This window comes from Bubalus bubalis, chromosome 18 (genome assembly GCF_019923935.1).
Source record: "Bubalus bubalis isolate 160015118507 breed Murrah chromosome 18, NDDB_SH_1, whole genome shotgun sequence".
Lineage (NCBI taxonomy): Eukaryota > Metazoa > Chordata > Mammalia > Artiodactyla > Bovidae > Bubalus > Bubalus bubalis.
In genome coordinates this window covers 25,054,493-25,081,285 of record NC_059174.1, presented here as the reverse complement: position 1 = coordinate 25,081,285, position 26,793 = coordinate 25,054,493, and the positions used below count along the sequence as shown (strand labels likewise).

At 46.5% G+C, this 26,793-nt stretch overlaps 2 protein-coding genes across 3 annotated transcripts; one reads left to right on the top strand and one right to left on the bottom strand.

The window, feature by feature from the left end:
- Positions 1-1,900: 1,900 nt before the first annotated feature.
- COQ9 (coenzyme Q9) lies at positions 1,901-13,972 on the bottom strand. The gene is made up of 9 exons (XM_025268718.2): positions 13,817-13,972; positions 11,661-11,829; positions 10,377-10,512; positions 7,181-7,323; positions 6,844-6,928; positions 5,332-5,436; positions 3,294-3,449; positions 2,904-2,957; positions 1,901-2,581 (listed from the first exon to the last, which is right to left on the bottom strand). Exons 1-9 carry the CDS (start codon positions 13,890-13,892, stop codon positions 2,546-2,548), a joined length of 960 nt encoding a protein of 319 aa, XP_025124503.1. The 5' UTR covers positions 13,893-13,972; the 3' UTR covers positions 1,901-2,545.
- Positions 13,909-26,775, top strand: CIAPIN1 (cytokine induced apoptosis inhibitor 1). Of its 2 annotated transcripts, none has more exons than XM_006059056.4 (9): positions 13,909-14,048; positions 18,102-18,283; positions 18,943-19,095; positions 20,526-20,602; positions 22,056-22,218; positions 23,657-23,730; positions 24,879-24,994; positions 25,477-25,558; positions 26,074-26,775. In XM_006059056.4, exons 2-9 carry the CDS (start codon positions 18,127-18,129, stop codon positions 26,182-26,184), a joined length of 933 nt encoding a protein of 310 aa, XP_006059118.2. In that variant the 5' UTR covers positions 13,909-14,048; positions 18,102-18,126; the 3' UTR covers positions 26,185-26,775. The 2 variants fall into 2 exon arrangements, with proteins under 2 accessions (XP_006059118.2, XP_006059117.2); XM_006059055.4 differs by having other exon boundaries at positions 20,523-20,602.
- Positions 26,776-26,793: the final 18 nt, after the last annotated feature.

Genomic DNA, 26,793 nt, shown 5'->3' with positions numbered 1-26,793 from the left:
CCGCCTGCTGCTCGGAGGCCCGAAATTTTCTACCCACCCCTCCCACCACCTTCTTGAAGAGGCGCCAGGTTCAACCATTCGGAGGGCGATTTGGCAAAGCATGCACACATCCTTGATTCCGCAGTAACACTTCTAAGAATCCATACTGCACAAATGTTTGCAGTTGTAAGCAAACATACATGTACAGGGACGTTCACTGCAGCTGCTGCTGCTGCTAAGTCGCTTCAGTCGTGTCCGACTCTGTGCGACCCCATAGACGGCAGCCCACCAGGCTCCGCCGTCCCTGGGATTCTCCAGGCAAGAACACTGGAGTGGGTTGCCATTTTCTTCTCCAGTTCACTGCAGCAGTCTGTAGCAAAAGATAAATAAAACTTGCCCATTGACAGAGACCTGGTTAAATATACAAACACAGGAATACTGTGTAAAAAACTGTGTAACGTTTTTTAAAAGGATGAAGTGTGTAAATTTATGGAAGAACTAAAGTACAGTTGGTCCTCCATATGCAAGGGTTTTGAATCCAACCAAGTGAAGATAAAATTCCATAAAGTTCCAAAAACAAAATAAATTTGCTGCACGACCAGCAATTATTTATATAGCATTTACAACTATTTACCATAGCATTAAACATTGTATTAGGTACTGTAAGAAACCTAAAGATAAATTATATGGGAGGGCACATGTAGGTTACATGCACAGAGTACGCAGTGTCTTAAACAGCCTGGAAAGAGTTTGATGGGTCTTTTTTTGCTTTTGGTTGTGCCACATCCATGTCCCCTGAAATGAAGTAGAGTCCTAACCATTGGACCGCCAGGGAATTCCCAGGTGGCAGCAGGTTATACAGAGAAGTCCTAAAATAGAATTTGGCAGGGGACAACATGTAAGGGGCAGAGAAAGAATAATCAGAGGGGATAGAGAGGCGTTTGCCTTAGCAAGGAGTGACATATGAGACAGAGAAGAAGAGCATTAAGGGGGCCCTAGCACTAACGCCTGTATCATCTCAGTAAATTAAGAATTAAGGTTGTCTGTTGAGTGTGAGATGGATGCTATAAAGGATAAATGAGGGAATGGAACAAAATATGGGATAGCTACTGCAGGCAACTTGACAGGATGTCAAGATAAAAGAATTAGGTGCAGAAAGGGCCCAGAGGAAAGTGCACAAGAGACAGGAAATTCCTACTAGCCATTACTCCCATCATCATTCAGTCTACTTGGGTAGGAGACAGCAAAGCAGAAGACAGATGGCTGCTGAGTGCTGCGTGTACAAAAACGGTGAAGCCCCAACTCCTAATGTGAGGATACTTGGAAATGGGGGTCTTTATGAGGTCCTGAGGATAGAATTCTCAGGAGATTAGTGCTCTAACAAAAACAGGAAGAGGCAACAGAGCACACTTGCATGCTCTCTCTGTTGTGTGAGAATGTAGGGAGAAGGTGGCCATGTGTGTCAGGAAGAAAGTGCTAAGAATCAAGTTAGCTGGCACCTTGATCTTGGACTTCCATCTTCTATAACTGTGAGACATTTCACCATAGCAGCCTGAACAGACTTATACAAGTCTGTTCAGGGGCTGAACAGAATTAACCGGACTTAAATAGGGGGCCCAGCCAGCACAGAGGCTGAATTTGTAAAGCTAAATACTGTGTCAAGGAAATAGTCAGTGATGGGCAGGAGGAGCCAAAGAAGCTAACCGGGAGGGGAAAGACCCCCGTCACCCACATTCTCCTGAAGGGAGGCCCGGGCCCACAGGCCAGAGCTGTCATAGCTGCCAGCAGCGTTCCACAGCACCGGGGCCCCAACTCAGGTCTCCTGACTGCCAGCTGCAAGCCTTCTCCAAAACCCTGCTCTCTGCTTCTGGGGTCTTGGACAGCTGCCATGATCTGTATGGAAATTCCCTACACAACAGGAAACTGCTTCAAAGATATTTATTATAATATTTTACAGACTCTAAGTTCACTAATAACCCTGCAATGAGTGCTGTTTTAACATGACACGGGGCCTGGGACCACACCTCTAGCTAGGCTGAGCACCGGCAGGCACCTGTCTCAGGTGAGGCAGCCTGCCCGGGGGGTTTCCCAGTGCAACGGCCCAGGACACTGGAGCATGAAAGGGCAGCATGGAACCCACAGGCCTGTGCTGTGCTGTGGGGGATCTGCCACAGGGGGTGGCCTCAGATCCGGACTCTGACTTGGGAGCCCCAGAGGCAGGTTAAGACATGGTCAAAGTGCCTGAAAGACCACAATAGGGATGTGTTGGGTTTCCATGATTTGAATGCTTGATTGAGTGCCGCATTTTTCAGTCCCACAGCTATGGTGCCAAAAGGCATCAGGAGGCCTGGCCTGGCATCAGGAACTGAAGAAGTGGCCCAACTCTGGGCTACACCTGTGCTGTCCAGTGCCCTGTGGTTCCCAGGTGGCTGTGGTAGTGTTGCAGAGTCCTTTGGTGCTTTCTCGTTGACACCCTGTTCCATGGAGGGCACCTTGTATGTTTCAAAGCCCTTTGGATACATCCGTGGGTTTTCTTCCGGGTACTCTAGCTTATAGCCCTTCTTGCTCACCGGCGCTGGTTTAGACCTGTCAGGTTCTTGAGCTGACAACAGGATGGAAACAGAGAATCATGAGACCTGGCCCTGCCCCCAGGACTCCAATGGCAAAGACTGGAATTTCCGAGGCAGCCTGTGTGGCTATGATGCAGAGATCTGATGTACCAGGGTCCCAGGCATAAATTTTGTCATCATGCCAGTAACAAACAGAGGTGAGATATTTGGGATCTAGAGATTGGGACTGAATCACTGCCAGTCATAAGATTAGCTTCCCCAATTTAAGGCTACAAAACTACCTGGGGTGAGTGACATGCGTGAGGATCATGGGACTGGAGCCAGCTGGGTAGGGACGAGACGGGCGGTACTCACCGTCACTGCTGCGCCCATGAGTCCTTGCACCAGGGCCTCTCCGGTGGACTTGACCTAGAAGGAGTCAGAGTCAGGTTCTCTCAGGCCCCCACCACTGCTCAGACGTGAGACAGGGAGGTCTGATCAGTAGGCTTACTAGCCCCTACAGGTAGAATCAAGAGGGCCTGTGTCCTGGAAGAAGAGTCTACAGATAACACAGTAACAAAGGGACCACATGTGGCTCTTAGGGAAGGGCTGGGGTGAGGAAGAACCAGTCAGGCTCCCTGTGAAGGCCCTGGGGACTGTCAACTGAGGCCCAACGGGAGCAAGAGAACAGACAGGTGACGAGTTTGGCCCAAGAGGACAGAGCGCTTAGTGAGGAGGCTTCCCAGATGCCGAGCCCCGAGCTACCTGCTTGGCAGTGTGGCCCATGTTCATTGCATCACTGATTCGGTTTTCCAGAAAGCGCCAGGTGTCCTCGAAGTCTGGGGAGGAGTCCTGCATCATCACCAGCTCAGTGGTATTGTAGATGCCAGCCAACACTGCTCGGCGGGTATACCAGTTAAACTGCAAAGAAACCCATCCAGGGGGATAGGTCACCACTGTCGCTGCAGGCTGGGGCAAGTCTGAGTGATTCCTACCCAAAGCCCCGGCACTCCTGGGCTCCCTCCTAATTTCCCCTTTCCTTCACGGGTACACGTGGCCCTCTGGACAATGTGGCTGTTCCCAAACTAGGCTGGGTGTCAGAATCACCTGGGAGATTGAAAATGCAGGCTCCTGGGCCCAACCTCTTAGAGCCCAGAGTCAGCAGGTCCGAAGTTAAGTGCCAGGATTTGGATGTTTATTAAGCATCCCATATGATTTTGCCATCCCATGGACAGAGGGGCCTGGTAGGCTGCAGTCCATGGGGTCGTGAAGAGTCGGACACGACTGAGCGACTTCACTTTCACTTTTCACTTTCATGCATTGGAGAAGGAAATGGCAACCCACTCCAATGTTCTTGCCTGGAGAATCCCAGGGACGGGGGAGCCTGGTGGGCTGCCGTCTATAGGGTTGCACAGAGTCGGACACGACTGAAGTGACCTAGCAACAGCAGCATGATTTTGCTACATCCGCTCAGTTTTGAACCCACCAGTGAAAAGCCCACGTCTCTGGACATCTAGGTATTTCCCTGGTGGCTCAGATAGTAAAGAACCTGCTTGCAGTATAGGAGACCCAGGTTCAATTCTTAGGTTGGGAAGATCCCCTGGAGAAGGGTATGGCTATCCACTTCAGTATTCTTGCCTGGAGAATTCTGTGGACACAAGGAGCCTGGAGGGCTACAGTCCACAGGGTCACAAAGATCTCATGTAATTTTCAGGCTTCCCTGGTGGCTCAGAAGGTGAAGAATCTGCCTGCAATGCAGGAGACCCAGATTTGATCCCTAGTTAGGGAAGATTCCCTGCAGAAAGGAATGGCTATCCACTCCAGTATTCTTGCCTAGAGAATTCCATGGGGTCTAAGTTCCAGGGAGGCTCTGTGATCAGGCAGTTGTGACCAAACTTTGTGTCATCCATCAGTGATGTGAGGGCTTGAGGCAGCATCAGGGACAGACTGGAACACCTGGGAGGAGCTGAGAGTTCAGGTCCTTCAGCAACTTCTGGCTGTGGCTATCCTGGCCAATCACTCTTCAGAGCACTAGCTTGGCTGCTTCCTGTTTTACCTCCCTGATTTCTGGGCTTTCTAATTTCATTTTCCAACCATCTCTGTTGGTGGTATATTCCCGTATGAGGGAAGTTTATTAAAGCACTTTGTTAGAACTGTGGTAGAAGCATCTCTCTGCCTTCCATCCTGGATCCCACCAAGTACCATCGCATATTAATTTCTTTTATGAAGGTGTAGATATATACATGTGTATATACATTTTTAATTTTCTACCAGAAATATGATAGTATTAATAAGTCAGATTCTTTCCGGCTGCCTGTTTAGAGGCTTATTGATCTCTGAGCAAAGCAGGCCAAGATGGGCTGTAGGGAGGGAGTTTCTTTTTAAAGCAATGTCTTAAAAAAAAAGTCTTAGAGGATGTCTCTACGGGCATCCTTTTTTTTAAAAAAATCAGTCTCATAAAAGACATACATGGAGGAAGTCTGCCAAAGAATCTAAATTTTAGGAGACTGAGGGGAAAATGGTTATAAAACGGTAGCCGTCAGCCCTCTGATGCCGTGTGTCACACTCTGGGGGAAGAAGCACTGATGTGTGCATATAGCACTGGTCCCTGAATGAAGATGACCTAGAGGCTACTGTGGCTTGTTGAGGGACCCTCCTCATACGTTAAACTCTCCTTCCTAAGATGGGAATGACTCTGGAGTCCTTCTGAAGGGATGTGTGATCAAAGAAATTTCACAAACTTCTGGAGAAAATGCTTAACCCAGCCGTCCCCACCCCCTGCGGGCCTGAGGAGAGCACTCACGTCAGTGGACTGGTCCCCAGCGTAATGCCACATGTCATCCACCATGCTGGTCAGCAGGTTCAGGCTGGGTGGGATGTTGTGAGGCAGCATGAGGATGCTGAGGGCCTGGGGAGAGACGACACAGGAAGGGGTACTTGCACACCGGTAATGACAGCGCCTCACTGTTCAGTAGAGGTAGTAAGGGGCCCGCCCAGCCCTCCTTCTGAGACGCACCATCTCCACCCACAGCTGTGAGCTCCTGGCGTCTAAGGCTCCCTCCCAACTACGGCTTATGGGAGCCGGGGCAGAGTACCCTCTGCTGCCCAATCAGATCCTCAATCCCTGGCATGTGAACTTGGGAATGCAGACAGCCAGGTCTAGTTTGGTATCTTTGAGTAAGGATGGAGGAGGGCACCCCCATTCTGTAACATGGAGAAAGAGACAGGGATAGGAGGGGAGTCTGGGGGAGGTTTCTAGGCTCCGATTCTAGGCCATCCTGGAGCACAGCAGCATTCCCGCCCTTGATGCCCTGCCGTAGCTCATGATAAACTCCTTCCAGTTTTTTTTTTCTCTAACTCAAACTGATTTCTGTTACCTGAGACCTCAAAATCCTTTTATATAAGCAGTGGCACAACCCAGAGATGCCTCCATTAGCAGATATCAACACGGACAGTCCAAGGGTTGTCACTTTACCAACTCTGAAACCCACTGGCTGTGGCCTTGAGAGACGTCCCCGATTGGCTGGAAAGTTATCTTGAAATAGCCCAGGAGGAAACATGCTGAATAAGAAGGCAACCAGAGCCTACTTCATGCACTTGTTTGGCTTTAAATGCAAGGTGGAATGAGTCAGTCCACGAAATCGAGCACGCGAGCACGGGCAGGGTGTGGGCCTTGACTCCGGGCTGAACCCCCTCACACCAGGTGCACAGCTGAAATTAAATGCCCAACCATCTCCCAGCTGGGCAGCGGATACCAGTTGATCTGTGGGTTCTCTCAGTTCTGATATATATTGACTTTCTTAACCGAGAATGGCCCACATTGTGACACACTTCGAAAAGAGGAGGAAAAATGGAGCTTTAGAAAAGTCGGGGAAAGCCCTTGGAATGAACACTCCAATTCTCTAAGTGTCACACTGACAAAATGAAAAGAAGCCCCACTCCCCTGAGATCTAGAATGCGAAAGGCCTGTTAATGATGATGGTCAATAAAATCTTCTGACTTTTCTAATCTCCTTCATGGAGCCCTCCTCACCAAAAACCCAGTGACATACTCAGGCCACTAGCAGCCCACCAGGACGCGATCTAGGACCAGGCCGCTCACATCTCCAGGAACTGAGACACAGGCGGCTCAGAAGGCCCTCTCTTTGGCTCTCAATCTGACACTTACTGTACCAGTGCACTGCGCACCCCTGGGTCTGCGGAGACCAGCAAGCTAACTTCTGAACATTGTGCCAGACCTTCCACGTGAAGGTGCTAAGAATCATAAACATGAACACACTGTCACCCTGGGGCCTGGATGTGGGTGGACCATGTACCCGGGGCCAATGCTGAATGTACGGGATCAACATTCTCAGTCTGGTTTCCACAGCATCCCTCAAGAACTTGTCTGTTTTCTTCTTCCTGGAAGAGAGAAAAGAAAACAGAGTGTCTCTGGGTTGAAGGCAGGGGCTCAGTGCTACCCTGTCTACTCGGACGGAGGGGTCCACCAGCTAGAACAAGACAGGCAGCTACATTTCCATCCCATTGGAGCAGCTGGGGTGCTCAGCGCTATCCTGCAGGCTCTGCTTGGACTGGCCTCCTGGGGACAGCTGGTGGGGTCCGAGTCCTCCCATCCTTAGCTGCTACCCCGAGCAATGACGCTGTGGGACTTACTCTGCCTGGCCCAGCTGTACCAGCTTCTGCTCCTCCTCCAGGACACGGGTGAGCCGAGCATTGCACTGGGTCACGAAATGCAGGATCAGCTCACTGCCGTCATCCCCAAACATGCTGGCGGCTGCACTGGAGAGACCCAGGGACTACAGAGGGGGAGGGGGAAAACAGGGAGGTGGCGGGCAGGTGCAGTGGTCAGTGGCTGCCTGTTTATCACTAGCACCTCTTCTCCTGGCACCAGAAGCTTGGCTTTCAGTGCGACACCTCCACTCCTCATTCTTGGTCCATGTGATCTGGGAGACGCTGAGCACTCGTCCCTCCACACTCCATCAGGCCCCCGGGTGTGATGCAAAGTAGGGGATCCAGGCCGGCACGTGTGGAGTTCACAGTGCCTAGTTCTGGGACATGCACGTGACCAAATCTAGTCCTATGAGGCTGCCTCTGGAATTCCGCTAGTACCGACAGGGAAGAGGGACTCGCTCTCCTCTGGGGTTGCTGACTCTCTCAACTCATGGGAAGCCCCTGCTGAGAATGAAGCTCACGGAGGGGAAAGCAAAGCAGATACGCCATGGAGACAGCTCCCAGCAGCACAAGATAAGAACGCTGAGCCAGAGCCACTTTCAGACTTTTCTGTTATTAAATGAGCTGAAACACTCTGTCTTGCTTGAGCCAGTTCAGAGTTGAGTTCTAACACTTGTAACCTAGAATTGTAACTGTTGTGAAAAGGGCCTTGGAAAAACCACTGTCTTTCTAGCTCACTTAACCTAAATCTCTTGGAAAGTAGGTCTCTCGGTTATTAAAAAAAAAAAAAACAAACCCACAAACTTTTCTTACTGAGTTGTCAAGGAGTTATTTAACAAAGCCACAGAGGCCTTTTACTACTCCTGTTAAACAACAGTCACTGAGAAGCTATGGTCGGAAGAACCCTGATGACAGCAGGGATGGAGGACAGAAAGAAACAAAAAGACTTAAAAAATTCCCACCATTGGGAGTCGGGAAGGAATTCTCTTCTGGCGGAAGTACCCAGCCTTTTTGGGCTTCCTTGGTGGCACAATGGTAAAGAATCTGCCTGCCAGTGCAGGAGAACAGGAGGAGAGCTACTCTCTGTAGGTGCTACCTTGAGGATACCTTAATGTTCTCTTTATCCTTTTGGCTACCTGGTTACCAACGTCACATCTAGTTAACAATGCTTCGTGTTAAATTCTCTCTATTCGAGTAATTTCTTCTGATTGACGCACTCCCTGAAAGACCAACTCCGCTTCTCAGAATCTGTCCTGAAGAAACCAACCAGAAATGTACTTAATTATGTCATACACATAGGTTTATAATACTAAAAAAAATTAGAAACAACCCAAATGTTTATCAATTGAGTTCAAGTAAATACAACAGGTATTATGCAGCCGTATGAACAGAGATATGCAGAGTGGGGGGAGGGGGGCGGTAAAGCCAGGTAACCATAGAATAATCAGTTGAATCAGATTTTCCCAAACAATCCTGTTACATTTCTGTTCTCTACAGGTGCTACATCTTTCTCTAATGATTCTCTCAAACCTCCCCTGCCACCTCCAAATCTTTGTCTCTTACCACTTTTTCCTAACTTCAGGTTCATGAGACAACCACGCCTACTTCAGAGAAAACAGAAGCCATTCCCTGAGAACTCAAAAGATTCTTCTAAAATGAAATCTGCAGCTGTCTTCTCCAGCTTTGCCTCTAATACATCGAAGGCCAATCTTTCCACCTGTTTTCTGGACTTCCTAAGTCTTGCCTTCAAGGAACCTCACATTTGTAATTTTGCCATTTCTCCTGTATCTTTACCATCACCCGTGTTTCTGCATCATCCGGCTCCCACTTCCATCCCACTTCCCCCGCTCATACACTAGCTCGTACACCAGCTCCCCTCTACCCCTCCCTGCCACACGCCTCTCCATTTCCTTACCCTGCACTCACTCCTCAACCCACCCCGTCACCGCTGCCCTGCACTCCCCTCCGATGGCTGCTACTGCAGTCCCCATGTCTAGTAGCTCCGCCCACATGTTGCTGCTTGGCCTCCAGAGCCAGGCTCTTCCACCTCAGTCTCCTTTGCCACCCCACCCTGCTTCACCCACCCTTCAATGTCAGTGGTCCCCGAGAACCTAGACTCCTCTCTCTTTTCACATGACACTCCTGGCACACTCACACTCGTGCCACCCGAGGCAATCTCACTCACATCCCTGGTTTAACGATCACATACATACACTCTAGTCCAGGCAGCTCCTCCAGTTTCAGGCCTGTATGCTCGAGGTTTCCCAATGGCTGACCCAAAGATCCCTCAGACACAACAAAGCTCAGGACTGTACCCATGATCCTTCCCCAAACTTGGACCTTTTCAGGGGCCCTAATCTTAGAAAACGGCACCGCCATGTACCCACACATGCAAACCAACAGGCAACTCTGTCACTCCCTCCTATGTCATTCTACCACCCATCTCCATGTTTGTTGCACTGTTCTAGGTCAGAAAGCCCCCCTCTCTCCTGCATGACTGGCAGCAGGCCCCAGTGACTCGCTCTGCCTCTAATCCTTCTTTCATCCAGCAGCCAAAATGATGGTTTCTGAAATGTCAAATTTAATCCCATATCTTCTGTATCTTCAGGTGGGGCTAGTGGAAAATAATCCACCTGCCAATGCAGGAGATGCAGGTTTGATCTCTGTGTTGGGAAGAGCCCCTGGAGCAGGAAATGGCAACCCACTCCAGAATTCTTGCATAGAAAATTCCAGGGACAGAAAAGCCTGGTGGCTACAGCCTATGGGGTCGCAAAGAGTCAAACACGACTGAGCACGTATCTCCAATTATTCTTAGGACAAAAGACATTGTAACTCTTCAACGTGACCTTTGGATCTTGTCTGATTTGGCCTCAACTGACCCTTCCCCAGCCTCACTCAGCTCAGATCTCTTCTATCACACTACCTATGATCTGCCTTTAGAACCTAACTCCCAAGATCCAAATGCATGGTATATTCTTTTTATATTAAAAAATAATCTAAAAATAAAGCCATTTCTACTCTACAGAGGAAAAACAAGCAAAACCAGAGTATCTGATAGCAGTGAGGGGTTCTGGGACTCTGAGCTGGGCTGGAAGAAAGTGTGAGGCCCTCTGCTCTGGCCGGTATAACTCCCTCCTGGCTGATCCGGTCAGGCCACCCTGCCCACACCCATACACACCTGGGCTCCTTCTGCAATGGCCTCTGCCGTCCACCCGTGGGCAGGCACGAACTCCAGGGCTGCTGTCAGGATGCGGTGCTGCAGCTGCTCCTCACTCTCATAATCCTCCTCCTCCTCCCCGCCCTGGTCGGTGTACCTGAGACAGACAGGGGGACAGAGTCCTCACTCCTCCTCTCACCGCCTCCTGCCGAGCGACACAAAATGTGCCTGGCCAGAAACCACAGGCACTGTGCCTCCTCTCAACGCGTGTCAGGAGGACATTTACTTACATGTCAGTATCAGTGTGTGAATGCCGACAGAGCAAAAATCACATCATCCTTCACCTCCCAAAGAGTCACCGAGAGAAAGGAACCAGTGAGCAAGGAGGTCACGCGATAGGAAGGGACACACTCTCGCAGCACCCTGGATATCCCAGTCTATAGCCTCACGGCACCGTTTCTTTATCTAGATTTGCACCAAACTGTAATCCATGAGGACAGGGACAATGGTGACATTATTCACAGGGCCTGGCACAAAGAAGACCCTCTGAACTGAAATGAAAAGGACATTCACTGTGAAACTGGAAAAATGACTGGGAACTCTCATTTCAGAGCCGGAAGAGCTTCTCGGGGGCATGATTAAGTAGACAGAACGTACCTAATGGAGACGGAAATTATTATCTCCTTTCTGCCAGGCAATTTGGCCCCACAGATGTGAACAAAATTCATAAGGTGCGTAACCTTTGACTCCGTGCTCCCACTGCTGATAAAATCACACACTTGATCACACCATTTTTCGTGATGTGAATGAAATCTAAATATCCATCAATAAAAGGTCAAATAAATTTTGGTACTTCCATTTGTTGGAATATTATACAACCATTAAAATCATACAATCTGTGAAAAGACATTAAAGATGTCCTGCTGAGTGAAAAAACAGGCTCTGGAACAACAGGTATAGTACACAGTGTAATTAATCATTTATAATATACATAGGGCTATATATGAAACTTGCTTAGAGAAACATCTAAAAGGATAATCACAAAAACGTTAGCAGAGTTATTCCTTGGTTTGTGATTTCTGGTAATTTTTTGTTTTATTTTTGTGAACATCTTTGTATTGTTCAGAACATTTTAGAATGTATAGGCACCATTTTCATAAAATAAACAAAGAAGTTCTTTCCAAAGATAGTTTTGAAAATGATGAAAGGTGTGAAGAGGGTGGAGAGGAGAAAGAAAGGAGAAGCACAGATTCACCCAGGCACTTAAAGTGGACAAAATGGGTGGACAGGTGTTCTGATGCCTACCTGGGGGGTGAACGCGGAGCCTCTGGATTGGGTTCCTCTGCGCCCTGTGCCTCAGACTGTTGCTGAGAAGAAGAGGGTGGGGGTTGATTCTTCTGCTGATCCAAAGACCTTAGCTGCATAGCTGAAGCATGGAAGGCACGTGGGGCCAGGGCTGATCGGCAGCGGGGCACTGAAACAGAAACTGAGCTGATCAGTCAAGGACACTCTTGACTCAAAAGCAGACCCTTTGAGACCCAGAGTGGTAGAAGGGATGGAAGAAAAGCAGAGGAAAGCCAGAACCAAGTGCTGGATCCTAGACAAAAATCTTAGGTAAACTGGGAACCTTCTGACATGGGTTCCCATGTGGTGGCAAAAGCATAAACCAGGAGAACACCTGTCTTCTAGGCATGTTTCCATCATTTGTTAGGTTAATGGACAAAGAGCATGACTTTAAAATATGCAAATTAAGAGAAATAATCTCTATTTACTCAATGAGAATGCCTGTGAGGCTCAAACAAAAACTGAAAGTGACTTAAAAATGTTACATATTTATATATCATAGCAAGAGCACTGGACTAGAAATTAGGTCTGAGTACCGACTCCCTAGTGTTTATGGGGTGTCTGTTTTCTCATCTGCAATACTGCAACAGCCCCATTTACTTCAGGCAAGGGCTTTTAAAAGGTACAGTACTGTGTTCACTAAGGAAAGGCTAATACTACGGTTTTCTTTCCCAGCATTTATACAAAAAAATTCAAACACACAGACAAGTGGAAAGAATTGTGGCATGAATGCCTGTATATCCACTACCTAAGTTCTACACAGCTATCCATTACACTCTTCCTACATTAATCTATTTCTTGATGCATTTGTTGCAAACTTCAGTATTCTTTATTTCTAAACATTTCAGCACACACATCCTTAACTAGAGTTAAAATTTTTACTTTTCTTTTATTGAGGTGACATATATATTCACCTGTTTAAAATTTTTCACTCTAGTCTTGCCTGTCCGAGAATTTCATCTATATAGAATCCCACTGTAGGTTCTGTATATGTATAAGACTTTTTTTGCCCAGAATGTCTTTTAGATTGATTCATATTTTTGTGTAGATCAGTAGGTTGTTACTCTTTTACTGCTCAGTAGTATTCCATTAAGAAACACTGTTCTGTTGGGCTGTTTCAGTGTTGGCTATTATAAATAAACGTGTTATGAACGTACTTGTTCAAATCTTGTTGCGGACATATGCCTTCATTTCTGTTGGGTAAATATCTAGGAGATTTTCTGAGTCACAGGCTTTATTTGTACTTCTACTGAATATAGTTTGGAGTTATGTATAAAACAGCACTCATTAAAGAAAAAAAAATCTATGGACCAACTCAGAAAACAATGATTTTTAAAAGAAACACAGCATGGGGCAGGTGAAAAATATCAATTATTTTAGTATATGCACAGAAAAAAATGGAGCAAATATTCATAAAACTTTGAAAAGGGTGTGGGAGATCCCAAAGCAATATTGCAGAACCCCTGCAGTCCAGGAGATTTCAGGTGGACTACAGGAGATACAAAAGAACATTATTTCATCTGTTATATACTTATATATGTTAATACATAATTTACTTATGGGAGGTGACATTTGTTTTCCATTTATGGTAGTGATATAAAGGTCAATATTTTTATAAAATCAGATGTATAAACAAAACTACTGACTATATGGAGGCAAAGGTGATACGTAGATACTGAAGAATTACTGAAGTGGTGGGGAAATGACTGACTTAGGAAAAAGTATTAATAAACGAGGGGCTCTCTTTGGCTGTTTCCTGTGATCAGGACCCAGGGATTTGACATCAGAGTCAAGAGACTTGGGCAAGTGTGCCAGTCTGCAACGGACGAGCTGTGTCATCTTGGGCGCCCACAGCCCTCTCTCAGGCTCCGTCAACTCCGTGAAATGGGAATGACAGGCCCTTCCCTGATGCTCTTGCTCCTCACAGGTCCAGAAAGTGGTCAGAAGCCAGCCAGGCGACCACTTCAAGCCCGGGTCGCCGGCGCGAGCCGTTATGCCCTTCACCTCACCTTGCTCTCGAGCCGCCCCGAGGCTTCTTCAGCCCCTCACCCAGACCAGGTCGGTTCCCAGCACCCCACCCCTTCCCTCCCCTCTCCCGGGCTCGGCCGCCCCCTCACCGGGCAGGCACCGCAGCTGAAGGAGCCTCCAGCCCGCCCGGCGTAGGGCGCCAGAAAACGCCACCGTCGCCGCCATCTTGGAAGTGGGCACGCCGCCTACGGCGATGCAATGGCAGCGCTGAGTGGCCACTTCTGCCCGCCCCAGCGCAGCGGGAGTTTCCTCCTCTCGCGAGAGGCGCGAGGTGTGGAGCCGGCGGATGCAGAGAAGCTGGGAGCGAGCTCAGGGCGGCAGGTGAGCGCTCTTCTGGTGGTCCGTGAGCTCGATCGTCCCCAACAGTCCCCTCCCGACCCATTCTCTCCTCTACATCGGCTCTTTTCCCATTTCCAGACCCGTCCTTCGGCGGAAACGTGGCCGTGGCCACCTCCCTGAGGACCACAGCTGGGTTTCGCCCGGAGGAATCCGGTGTGAGGGGCCGGGCTGGCCCTGTCTCCCCCGGGGCCCCTGGAGTGGTGGCTTCGGCCCTTTCCGGGCTGCCTTATCTCCCGCGCAGCCAGACCCAGCCTGAGGCCCGGGGGACAGCGCTCAGCTGGGGACCGGGAGATCAGAGTCTGAGACCCACTTCTGCTAGTAGCAAGCTGTTACGACCTTGAGTCTACATCCTTCTTGGCAAACATCGGGGAAGCTGAAGTTTCCGTCTTGGGGGGTCCCTGGAGCCCCAGGTTGTAAATTTGAACCTGTGTCTTCCCTGAACCTCCAAGGTGTTGAGTTGGTATAATTGAGTATTCCCAAACTTGCCAGGTTGGAAAAGCCATCAGGATACTTGTTAGTAAGTTGGATGCGGAGATCTTTCTCCTGGAGAATCGATTCAATACCTCAGAATGTACCCCTGGAATCTTATTTTAGCGTGCCTCCGGGTGATTTCGATGATCTCCAAGTTTGGGAAAGGCTGCTGGCCTTTATTCTTACATTGAGTGCCAAGCTCTGCATGACTCAGGGAGGTCATGGACTAGTCACTGAACAGACATGTAAATACGGAGTGCCTCACTGGGAAATTAATCAACAAGGAAGGCTTCATAATAGTCGGAAGAAGTAAATTGTTTTGGGGGTTAGAGATAACGGAGGGCAGGAGCTAAACATGCCATTCTGTAAATTTTGTGCAGTTAGACCCTTTTCTCTTTTGCATCTTTGCAACTTTAATCTTTTCAGTTAGCTTATCAACTCTAGACTTTTCAATTACCTCTTCTCCCCTGTGTGAGTGTGGGGGAAGCCTCCCCTTAAGCCAGAACTACTCCCCAGATGTTAAAATTTCAGATCCATATTTCTAGATTTTGGTAAAGCCCTACTGATCTCCCCATGAGGTTTTGTTTTCTGAGTTCTGTCCACTCATCTCTGAGTGAATCTCTCTTGCGGAAAGTCTAGCATTTGCTTGGAGAAAAAGTTGCCCATTTTTCTTTTGAGTTTACTACTTCCTTACAGGTTATCACCTTTTTTTCTGTGTGTGTGTGTTTCAGTTTATTTGAATTAAAAATTTCCTGATAACTGTCAGTATTCTCAGAATTTTTTTTATACATTTGACTTGAAAGGATTTGATCCTTGGTTTGAACTGAAATCCAAACTTCAATCTTTTTTTTTTTTTTTTAATTCTCCCCCCCCTTCATCCTTAAAGGAAGCCAAATGCTTCAAGATTTGATGTTTACAGGTGTCTTAAAAATAAACAAGTGAATCTCCAGAAGTTGTTCTCAGATAAATCCATTGACGTGACAATGACTTCTACTCTACCATTTTAATGAAACTGGGCCTCTGAGTCACACTTCCAAGTATGTTGACTTAGGTGCCAGACATTTTTTCCCTTATATCTTTTTAGAAAAAACATTGACAACAACATAAAACTCTGATGATGAATAACATCACACTTTCGCTTTTAGATATTTAAAAGAACACTGTGTCCCATTTTATTCAGAAAATGCTGACTGCAAATGGTGGCTGTGTCTTGTTTTTTGAGGGTTAATGTTTAATAAATGTATTTTATGAGCTCCCTGTTGCCATAAGAAGATTAGTTTCAGGGGATATGGAACACAGAGCACTTTCCAGTCTTCTAATTTATGGACAATCCCACTGGAGTAGTGTATAAGATGTCATAAAGTGTGGCTCTCATATTGTGTAATTTTAACAATGAAAAAGCAGCTTCACATCTCTCCTTGGGGAGTCCTCCCAGCTGGCAAGGCTGAAGAGGAACAAGATTTTATAGGACTGTTTGAAGCAAAGGCAAATAAATTGGCCCCGGAGAGGTGGAGGCTCAGAGTTCTCTGAGAACATTATTTTATTGAGCTTTATGTGCCAGGCCCTGCTGAGCGCTTTGCATATTTTTATATTCTTATTTACTTCTTGCCACCACCTTGCAAAATATAAGATCATTATCCCTACTTTATTAATGAGAAAAGAGAGAGGCTAATCACAGATCCATGGTTATGTAGCCAATGAATAGAAGATCCAGTGCTAGATAGAATCCCAGTTCATTTCTGTTGGAAACCTGTGCTCTATAAAACTCTGCCTCCATTAAGTTTGCTGAAAAGGTCTAGAGATCCGGCCTTTTGTGTTTCTCCTGCTAATGAGTAGCCTTTGGCCCCTCGGTTCTTGCATGAGGGTTTTTCTGTGAGTACAGTGCAAGGTTGGTGTAGTGGGAAGGGATCTTTTTCCATGGCCCCCAGGGAGAACTTGTTTCAACATCATTCTAGAAACAGGTCATTTATTTCTTATACCTTCATGCCCAGCAGTCCATATTCCTGTCTTGCAGTCGGTTATTAAATGTGAGACCCCAAGTTGTTCACTTGAAAGACTTTTAAGGGTTCTTCCTCAACATCATGTTACAGTTGAGAGCTTAAAGTTTCAGTTCTTGATTGTGTGCTTTTTAGGGATTAAAAAACCACAATTTAGTGAATAAGGAGTCCTGTTTGTCTGATAACACTTGGCATCCTTTTACTGTGCCTTGAAGGCAGGTTAGGATAATAAAGATATTCCACAAGGAAGGAATCACATAAAAGGCACAATGGAGTGAAAAATGCCAGGATTTTCCATTGAACAAGGGGAGGTAGGAGATACAGGTAGAGCATCTGGAGATTACAGAGCACCTGGATCCAGAGGACTGAGGAGATTTGACTTTGCTCTAGAAAATAAAAGCCTTAGTAACTCCTTTAGAAGATGAACGACAAAATCAAAAGTCCTATTTTGATTTTGTATCATATTTAAGGATGCCTGGCTAACCTCAGCATGTTTTAGTAGGCTGAAAGGCAAATCATTTGAAGGGAACATTTTGAAAGAAGGAAGAGTGTGTGTGCCTGGCTTAAGCTCAGTCTCGGAATGTTTGTGGTGACATAATTGTTACTGGGTTAGCCACCTCTCAGAAGACAGAAGTGTTCCGCTTAAGACTGATCCATGCATGACCTCTCTCCTATAGCTTCTGTCTTCGTGTCATCTGGTAGAGCTATCTGCAGGCAGGGACTCAGTGTCATTAATGTTTAAGAAAGAAAAAGGGAACTAAGTAGACTGCTATCTTGCTGACCTGAGTGCATCGTGAGGACATTGTATACTTGTCTGAGTATCAAGTGAAAGAGAAAGTTGACTCTGGTGGGAGGAAATTTCCATAGGTTGAAAGCATGGGTTTTACAGTCATACAGACTGGGATTCAAATCCCAGCCTTTTCTTTATCCACACAACACTTACCAGTTATGTGACCTGGGCAAAGTCAACAGCTTGTGTCCTGACTAAAATGGGAGTATTACCTAGTTTAAGGTTATACTTGGGTTCAGTTGAGATAACGTATATTAAATGCTTTGAAGAGTTTGGCTAATTTTAATTGTTAAAGAAAGACATGGTAGATACCATTGGTCACTGCAGAGTCAGTGGAATTGAATTTTCCTATCTTGATGAATGGAGAAATATCATTATTCAGTTTGCTAAATTTACATATGTTGTCTCTTTTTAAAAATATCTCAGCTTGTGGTTAGGATATGGCAGCCAACTTATTTGCCTCCCTTGCTTAGTCATACTTATGCTTAATTAATGTCCTGTGTGTTTTATATTCTGTTCAAGCTGAGTTTTCATATCAAAGAGAGAATAATCGTTGTGCCTTCAACCTCCGTACTTGACTCCCCAGTCACGATTCTCACCGAGAAAGCCACCTGCCATGTTTGGGAATGTTGGGGTTATGAAACCTTGGATAATGGGTTTGTTTGATCACACTCTGCTATCTACAGTGAGATTTTCTAATGGGAGGTCAAAACTAGGTGTAATTCTAATCATTCCATGTTTGTCTCTGCTCAGTCTTGACTCTTTTTTGGCCCATAGCTTTTAGGTCCACAGCACTGCGGGAATGGCAGATTTTGGGATCTCGGCTGGCCAGTTTGTGGCAGTGATCTGGGATAAGTCATCCCCGGTGGAGGCTCTGAAAGATCTGGTGGATAAGCTTCAAGCCTTAACTGGCGATGAGGGCCGAGTGTCTGTGGAAAATATCAACCAGCTGCTGCAGTGTAAGTACCTGCCCAGGTTGTCTTTCAGGGCAGACAGTTATGAGGGGGGTGCTGCTTTCCTGTCGTTCCTTGATGGCTGGGTTTTTGTTTCAGGTGGCACATGATAGTGGTTGTTTCAGCTGAGATATAGTGGACTTAGATAGAGTTGATGATCTGTGTAAGTAGGTTCTTATTTCTTATTACTTTGTGCTTAGCCGCTTAGTCGTGTCCAACTCTTTGTGACCCTTTGGCCTGTAGCCTGCAAGGCTCCTCTGTCCATGGAATTCTCCAGGCAAGAATACTGGAGTGGGTTGCCATTTCCTTGATCTTTGCCATTTCCAAGATCTCCAGGGGATCTTCCCGACCCAGGGATTGAACCCATGGCTCCTGCGTTGCAGGCAGGTTCTTTACTCATTGAACCTGTTCCATATCTTTTTTTTTTAAAGCTTGTTTTTCATCCACCTCTTTTTTTAATTTTTCCCGAGCATGTAAAAGAAGAAGTTAGTAAGACTGAGGGAGAGCAAGCGTCCTTGCCCCACTTGCTAGTAACAGTGGTATAATAGACTTTGCAGAACAGGTAGGTGTTTATTTTACGGGGCCACGTGTGTAGCTTTTGTGGGGGCTTGGCCGATGGCTTCTGGGGCCCAGGTGACCACTAAGTAGGTCTTCCTTCTTTTCAGCTGCCCACAAAGAATCTAGCTTTGACATTGTTTTGTCGGGTATAATTCCTGGAAGCACCACTCTGCACAGTGCTGAGATTTTGGCTGAGATGGCCCGGATTCTTCGGCCTGGTGGATGTCTTTTTCTGAAGGAACCGGTAGAGACAGCTGTAGGTAAGGAGATCTTCACTTAAAAGACTAGATCTTCACTTGAAAGACCCACTTAAACCCTAAGACTTAACAGGGTTGAATCTTAGGTATGTTTGCTGCATCTCTCTGAGTAGCAGGTATCATTTGGAGATCAATATTCCTATACTAAACCTTATCCTTAGGGATAAGTTATTGTAAAACTCTGAACCACACATCTGAATAAATTGTGATCTTTGACCTGTTAGTTGTAAAATAGAAGGAAACTGGTCATCTGAAAATGGCTGGATCCTTCAACAGGTGAATGGTTTAACTGGTACATCCACACAATGGAAAACTACACAGCGGTGAGAAAGGAACAAACGCTTGCCACATGCAGCAGTTTGGATGAGTCTCAGGGGAATCATGCTGAGTGAAGGAAATCCAGTCTCCAAAGCTTACATGCTGTATGATTCCATTCACAGAACATTCTTGAAATAACAAAGTTATAGTGACAGGGAACAGGGTGGCCATTGTCAGCTCTTAGGATCAGGAGGGAAGGGTGTTCATGAGGCTATAAAGGGAACAGTGTAAGGGTTCCTTGTGGTGATGAAGACTATACACACACACATGTATGTAAAACTGGTGAAATCGGGATAAGCTCTGTGGACTATATTATTACACGTGACAGGTTCCCAGCCTTCATACTATATAATAATTGTATAAGATATTACCATGGGGAGGTGAGGGGAAGGGTCCTCCGAACCTCCCTGAACTTTTTTTTAATTTACTATACATCTATAGTATTTCAAACTCAAAAATTAAAATATAGTCCAAGAGTGATGAGGTAAGTATTGATTCATGTGAAACTAAAGATAGAATCCAAGAAATAAAAACCTTTTTTAATTTTTTTTGCTTAGTGGTAAAGCTGTCAGAGTCATTCTAGAGTTTTAGCATTTTAGACTTTCTATCAAAATGTGATGCATTATTTCATCAAATATGATAATAGAAATGAAAGTATTTTGAAACATATAGAGGTGTTTATGTGGAAACACAGACTTGTGATGTTAGGAGCAGATACAGCCTTCTTTACCAGGAGGTAAACCCTGAGTGGCTAAACACAGCGTCTTACCAGAACCGTACAAAGATACTTGTATACAGTTTCTAATCCTCTTTCTCAGTCATTATCCAGCAGCCTCTGTAAGGTTAAGTATTTCTTAGAAACAGAGAGTGATAAGAAACAGTAATAAAGGATTCATTGTATAAGAGCACTTTGAACAACCAAAAGGTTTTCTCTAATTAAATTATCATTAAAAATATATATACATATTTATATTGTATATAAATATATTTACATTCTATTGAACAGAATAGGTTATTATTATTTTAATGCCCTGTTGACTCGATTAGGATAGAGCCTTTATAATTTCTCCTGCATTGGCCTATAACGCTACTAATTGGGGTTTTCCTCTTAGCAGTTAACAATAGCAAAGTGAAGACGGCATCTAAGCTGTGTTCAGCCCTGACTCTTTCTGGTCTTGTGGAAGTAAAAGAGGTATGTTTGTAGACGACCTTCTTCGTTGGGAATTTAAGCCTTGGGTCACTAAGCCCAGTATCTCTTTGTCAGACGATACAGAGAAAACCCGGGAGAAATAGCAGCCCTAAAGGTGAGGTCAGCTGCGTCACTTAGACTAGCAAACAAACTGAGAAGACACCTGATGCCTCAAAGGAGGAGACCCCTAACGTCAGCCTCCTCTGGACAGACTCAGCTTGGGCCCATGTGGGCTAGGCCATTTTCTGGTCTCAGTACTGGTGGTGATGCCTGAGGCAGAAAGGGAGCAACACATCTCTTAGTGGACACAAGTCTTAGGCCCACGGGGAAGGCAGTCGCCTGTAATTATTACACAAATCTTACAGTTATTTTCCTCAGCTTTTTGGTGGGAGGCTGGAATAGGTTAGAGGGGAAATCCTTTTCTGACAATTCAGTAGAAACATTAACATTAAATAGAGGTATTCATGGTTCTGCATTCTTCTCCCATGCTGAAATGTTCTTATGTGAGAGATAGGTGTTAAATCACAATAGTTGTTATACTTGGATCTGTACATGGCCGCGGGCCTGTTTCTTTATACTTTCCCTTTTTAATTTTTCTTTTTAGTTAAAGTTCTTCCCTTTTTTAATTCTAAAATACGTGATGTTCATAAAACTTCAATTAAGACCAAAGAATTTAAAGTGACGTCTCAGAACTTGCTTACACTTCCCTCCCTAGAGGAAGCCACCGATACACTTTTTGGTGTGGCTGTTCAGACATTTTATGTATTTACAAGAGTGTTGTGTGTGTATGTCTACACATTGTTAATGTAAATCAAGCCACATTATACATTGTTCAGTCACTAGCTCTTTTCTCTACCTTTAGATACGCTTGACATTTATCCATATCAGTGTATTCCCCACTTGGTTATTAATGATGGAACAACATTCAGTGGTTTAATGGACTCTGATTTTTGTGGCCATTCATTCCTTAATTGTTGGACGCAGAGGTGGTACCCGCTACTGTTTTCCCTACCTTTACTGCCTGCTGCTTTGTCTCAAGGAACATAAAAAGCATTTCCCTCCCCCTTGGTTCGCTTTCTCTACTACATATTTCATTTCTAGCCTCTTTATCGTGGGCATGCTTCCCCGCTATAGGCTTTGATCCTATTCAACACACCCAGTTCATCTTGACAATAACAATTATTACAGTCCCCACAAGGCCTCGCACAGCGCCTTGTACCCAGTAGACCGCTATCTGATAAATACTTTCAAACTCTCCATGGGATGGGCTAACTGTAAACATGCAGACAGAGGTCACGCTCTGGAGAACGTGAGGCCCGAGGCCCTGTCTGTGACCTCCCACTGTCGTGTGCTTCCTCCAGACGCGAGCATTTGACACCCGTGGGGGGACATGGTACCGTGTCACACTGTAGAAGGACTGTGATGTGCCCTGATCCTCTGCTGTCTTGAATTCCAGCTGCAGCGCGAGTCCTTGAGCCCTGAGGAGATTCAGTCTGTCCGAGAACACCTGGGTTACCACAGCGACAGTCTGCTGTCTGTGCAGATCACAGGCAAAAAGCCCAACTTTGAAGTGGGCTCTTCTAGTCAACTTAAGCTTTCTACTGCCAAGAAGTCTTCCGGTGAGATGGCCTAGGGACGTGTCTATCTGAGTGGCTTAGGAGGTCCTATTAGAAACCGAGCCAGAGATCTGAGTGAGGTGGTGAGAACTTTATAGTATCAGCTCCTTCCTTAATTTCTCTCATTTCCAAATAGAAGGATGCTTAATGTACTGCTGTCCTGGGCATATTCATAATCCGAAACTCAAGTGGCACGTGGATATTACCTAGTTCAGCCCCTCCTCCTGCACCAGAGGATGCTGAGGCCTCCAGGTTCCAGAGTCCAGAGTTCTGAGTCCTGTGGCTTCATTATCTAATGAAGTCTTTCCAGACCCCAGAATCATGACACTTAGCCTCTGAAGACCTCCCAGGGGCGGTCATGGCAGATAAGAGTGCCCTGTTCCTCTTCCTGTGTGTCCTTTTCTCTGTGCCACTGAAGTCAGCTTTTCTTTCTTTGAGGATCTTAAGACATTTATCAAAGTAGCTCTTCTGTTTAGAAAATTACACCCAGTCCTTTGTCATCATTCTCACCCTTCCTATCACTTTCTTTTAATGCCCAGGTTGAGAAAAATTGTCCCAGCTGTGAGGTAGACAGAAATTTACAAGTATACATTCACACTGCTGTGTTTTGGCTGTCCAACCTGAATCTTCAAGAAATTCTTTGGCATCCTAACCTTTGGATTCATAGTTCCAGAGCAGCTAGGATCTGCTTAGATGACCTGCCCTGTGGGGGTCTGAGCATCCAGTTGTGACAGTGATCACAGGGGGCACACTTTGCCCCCCAAGCCCCCTTCATGAGCCAGCCCACACTGAAGCCCCCGGAAAGGGAATCAGGAGGTGTAATTGTCACTGATTTGTTTTTAAACTACCACCATCAGCTCCAGAGCCCCTTTTCTTGTCTATAACAGGTTTACATGAGACCAAAGCTTTGCTATTCATAATGCTTTTTGGCACACTTTCTCATTTAATCTGCAAATCTCCTGCTGTGGGTATAGGGGATACTATTAAGCCCCATGGTCTAGGGACTGAAACTAAGAGGAGGAGGAGAAAGCAAGCCGGAGTGGAAGTTTAAAGCGTTAGGCAGACTGTGTCTGTATTTGTGTGTATTTGTGGCTGTATGAAACTGGCCCAAGTATCTAAATCTGTTTCCTCATAAGATTAGGATGACAGATAACTTTCCTCATGAGGTGGTTAGCAAGACTAAACCAGATAACATATGTAAAGTGTTTAATGTGTAGTATTAATATCTGGCACAAAGCACGTGCTTAACAAAGGATGACTTTTATTACCATAAAGTGATGGGTCCTTTATAAGTGGTTGAGCTGGGCTTTGAGCCCAAGTCTTTTGACTCCCAGTCCAGTGTGTTCCCTGCACAGCCTTAAAGAGAAGCACTTAATATGTTTGTGGACCTTGTTTCTGGCTGCTTTTCTGGAGCTTGTTTTCTTTTATTGGTTGAACTCAGGGAAGCCTGCTGTGGACCCTGCAGCTGCCAAGCTCTGGACCCTCTCAGCCAATGATATGGAGGATGAGAGCGTGGTGAGTCAGCTCTGTGGTCACCTGATTGCATTCTTTTAGGCTTCCCTCAGCTCAGTTGGTAAAGAATCCGCCTGCAATGCAAGAGACCCCGGTTCGATTCCTGGGTCGGGAAGATCTGCTGGAGAAGGGATAGGCTACCCACTCCAGTATTCTTGGGCTTCTCTTGTGGCTCAGCTGGTAAAGAATCTGACCGCAATGTGGGAGACCTGGGTTTGATCCCTGGGTTGGGAAGATCCCCTGGAGAAGGCAAAGGCTACACATTCCACTCTTCTGTCCTGGAGAATTCCATGGACTGTATATAGCCCATGGGGTTGCAAAGAGTTGGACATGACTGAGTGACATTCATGTTGGGTAGGAGTGGTCATAGTTTGGAATGGACTCTCTGAATTCCTAAGTGTGAAAGCATTTAAAGCCCAGCCTTGTGGTGGTGCCTGACTGGTATTTTTGATTCAGAAGGAAACTCCACATTGGTGGCCTCTTACATTTCGTTTTCAGCATCTTTCTCCACAGATTTTCTTGTTCTCACTTCATGTGATATACTGAAGGCTCTTGTAGGCATGTGTAAACCTAAAAAGAGTTTGTCAGCTAAAATATTTTTTGGCTTCTTCATCTGGACAAGATACCAAATGCTCACTGTCTTAAAATCTCAGATCTGTGCTTTCTATAATAAAATGCTTCATTTCTGCAACTATCGAGGTTAGTGGTAAGCAAAATAGGTGATGGTTTGTGTCCTCATAGAACTTACAGATTAATTGTCCTCACAAATTACCCAAGTGTATATATTATTATTGCCTTTTCCCCTGAAATTATATGGAAAATATTCCATCCCCTTTTCTCATGTGACAGTCCTTATATATTCAAGTACATGTAACAGTTCTCTGTTATTCCTGCTCCCTCCCTCCCACCCTCCTCACACATATTCTCTGCACATCATAAATGAGTTCCCAGGCCCCTCACAACCCAGTACAGCTTCTATGCCCGCAGTTTACTTGCTGTGTGGGTGGCTTGGGTGCAATGATCAACCCTGGGTAGGACGGTGGATGCCTTCTGACACACAGGGGTGAACTGCTGCCGTGGCCCGTGACCACATCAGCTGTTCATAAGCAGAGATCACGACTGTGTCATTCATGGCCTCCAACACTCTCCAGGATCTTATCGACTCAGATGAACTGCTGGATGCGGAAGATCTGAAGAAGCCAGACCCAGCTTCCTTGCGGGCCCCTTCCTGTGGGGAAGGGAAAAAGAGGAAAGCCTGCAAGAACTGGTAAGCCTTGGGGTGCGCCAGGGCCACCTCACTGCTGCCAGCCGCTTCTGACTCTCAAAGAATCACTGTATTTTACAATTACTAAAACATATCTTACTGGAAAGTGTGTCAGATGTATAGAAGAGTGTACTAAACCGGTACATTTTAAAGAGTACTAAAACTAACACCCAGGTATTGACCACCCAGGTTAAGAATCGGGAACCTTAGACGTTGCCTCCGCTGGCTTCCTCAGCTGCATTTCCCTCCATCTGCTCCCAAGAGGCTACATTCTCCCCAAGTTTGGGCTCCTTCTTCCTGACTTGTTTCATAGATTACTATCTCTGTGTGAATCTCCAAACAATACCTTATTGAGTTGTGGAGCCCAAACCTGACTAGGCCAGGAAAGGTCCATGTCTGGATATGTAAAGGCTCAAGGGGAAAGGAGGTCTGTCAAGGATTTGGGTGGCAGGAAATCTCACTCATCAGCTCCTGACTTCCCCCAGCACCTGTGGCCTCGCAGAAGAACTGGAAAAAGAGAAGTCGAGGGACCAGATAAGCTCCCAGCCCAAGTCAGCTTGTGGAAATGTGAGTATCTGGATGGTTACTCAGTATTCACAAAGGACTAAAGCATACACAGACCAGCTCCAGCTTTACAGAAGCTACTGCCCAAGTATTGTAACAATAGGTGGACATGCGAGACGGTGTCTCCAGGGAGTAGTGGGGAGACGGGTTATCACCTGAGCGTGCGTAGCATGCTCAGGCCCATAGGGAGGCAGGCGCCTGTCATTTCTTATTTCTGGCCCCTTTCTTTCTGCTTCACATGGGGCCTGAAGCTGCCTAACCATTTGCTACGTGTGGCTATGATTTGAACTGCTGAGAATCCAGAAGTATGTCCACCTAAGGAACTTTCTCTAGACCTTTGTCTTTCATGAAATCAGAGATCTTAAAGACTCTCAGTCTGTGGGTCTCAGCTGGACCTACAGATACTCCCGCTCATTCTCTTCAGGCTGCTGTGGCCATATTATGATATCATCTTCCAGCCCATATCTCCGGGAGAGCTGACACTCAGCTTCTCTCTAATGGGTCTCTTCTCTCAACAGTGCTACCTGGGTGATGCTTTCCGCTGTGCCAGCTGCCCCTACCTTGGGATGCCAGCCTTCAAACCTGGGGAGAAGGTGCTCCTGAGTGACAGCAACCTCCACGACGCCTAGGAGGGCCTGGCCTGGGGCACACCTGCTCCTCCGCCAGGTCCCGCCCCTCACATCCCACCACATGGTTCCCCCCATCTCCTCTGACTTAGGTCCCTGGCCGGGAGGGTGATCAGGGGACAGAGTGGAGCTGGCCGGGGCGCAGTGGTGGGGAGTGCTGCCATCGGTCAAGACCAAGGTATCCTGGGGCCCTGCCACCTGCGTGGGGACCTCCTTCACCCAGTGTTAGGCGAACGGTGCTCATCTCCAGTGGGCCCCTCTCCCTACGTCAGAGTGCTGACTGTGACTCTCGGACCCCGCCGCCCTTGAGTATTGACACTGACAGGGAGGACCCTGTCTCATCCTAAGCTCTGCAGCAGCGCCCACAGCTTATCTCCCAGAGTTGGGGGTTTATTTACCATGCAGTTTTTGGTGACATGAGGCGAGGGTCTTGTGACCTCAGAGCACCAAGGGAATCACTCATGGGTTGCCATGATCATATCCAGTGTCCTGCTCCCTCCACTCGTCTCCCCCCATCCATGTGTTAATGTGTTACATCTGTGTCCTATTTCATTTCTGTTCATCAGCAGGTATTAAAATTTATGTACTTACGCATATTCGCTGTGAAGAGCG

What these genes read in the sequence shown, in the direction of transcription:
- COQ9 (XM_025268718.2), bottom strand. Translation starts at nt 13,892, where the DNA reads ATGGCGGCGACGGTGGCGTTTTCTGGCGCCCTACGCCGGGCGGGCTGG. An exon ending in TCAGCTGCGGTGCCTGCCCG is followed by an intron (nt 11,830 to 13,816) that starts GTGAGGGGGCGG and finishes TTTCTGTTTCAG; the next exon opens with TGCCCCGCTGCCGATCAGCC. An exon ending in TGGGCCACACTGCCAAGCAG is followed by an intron (nt 2,958 to 3,293) that starts GTAGCTCGGGGC and finishes GACTCCTTCTAG; the next exon opens with GTCAAGTCCACCGGAGAGGC.
- CIAPIN1 (XM_006059055.4), top strand. Translation starts at nt 18,127, where the DNA reads ATGGCAGATTTTGGGATCTCGGCTGGCCAGTTTGTGGCAGTGATCTGG. An exon ending in TATCAACCAGCTGCTGCAGT is followed by an intron (nt 18,284 to 18,942) that starts GTAAGTACCTGC and finishes CCTTCTTTTCAG; the next exon opens with CTGCCCACAAAGAATCTAGC. An exon ending in CCAAGTCAGCTTGTGGAAAT is followed by an intron (nt 25,559 to 26,073) that starts GTGAGTATCTGG and finishes TTCTCTCAACAG; the next exon opens with TGCTACCTGGGTGATGCTTT.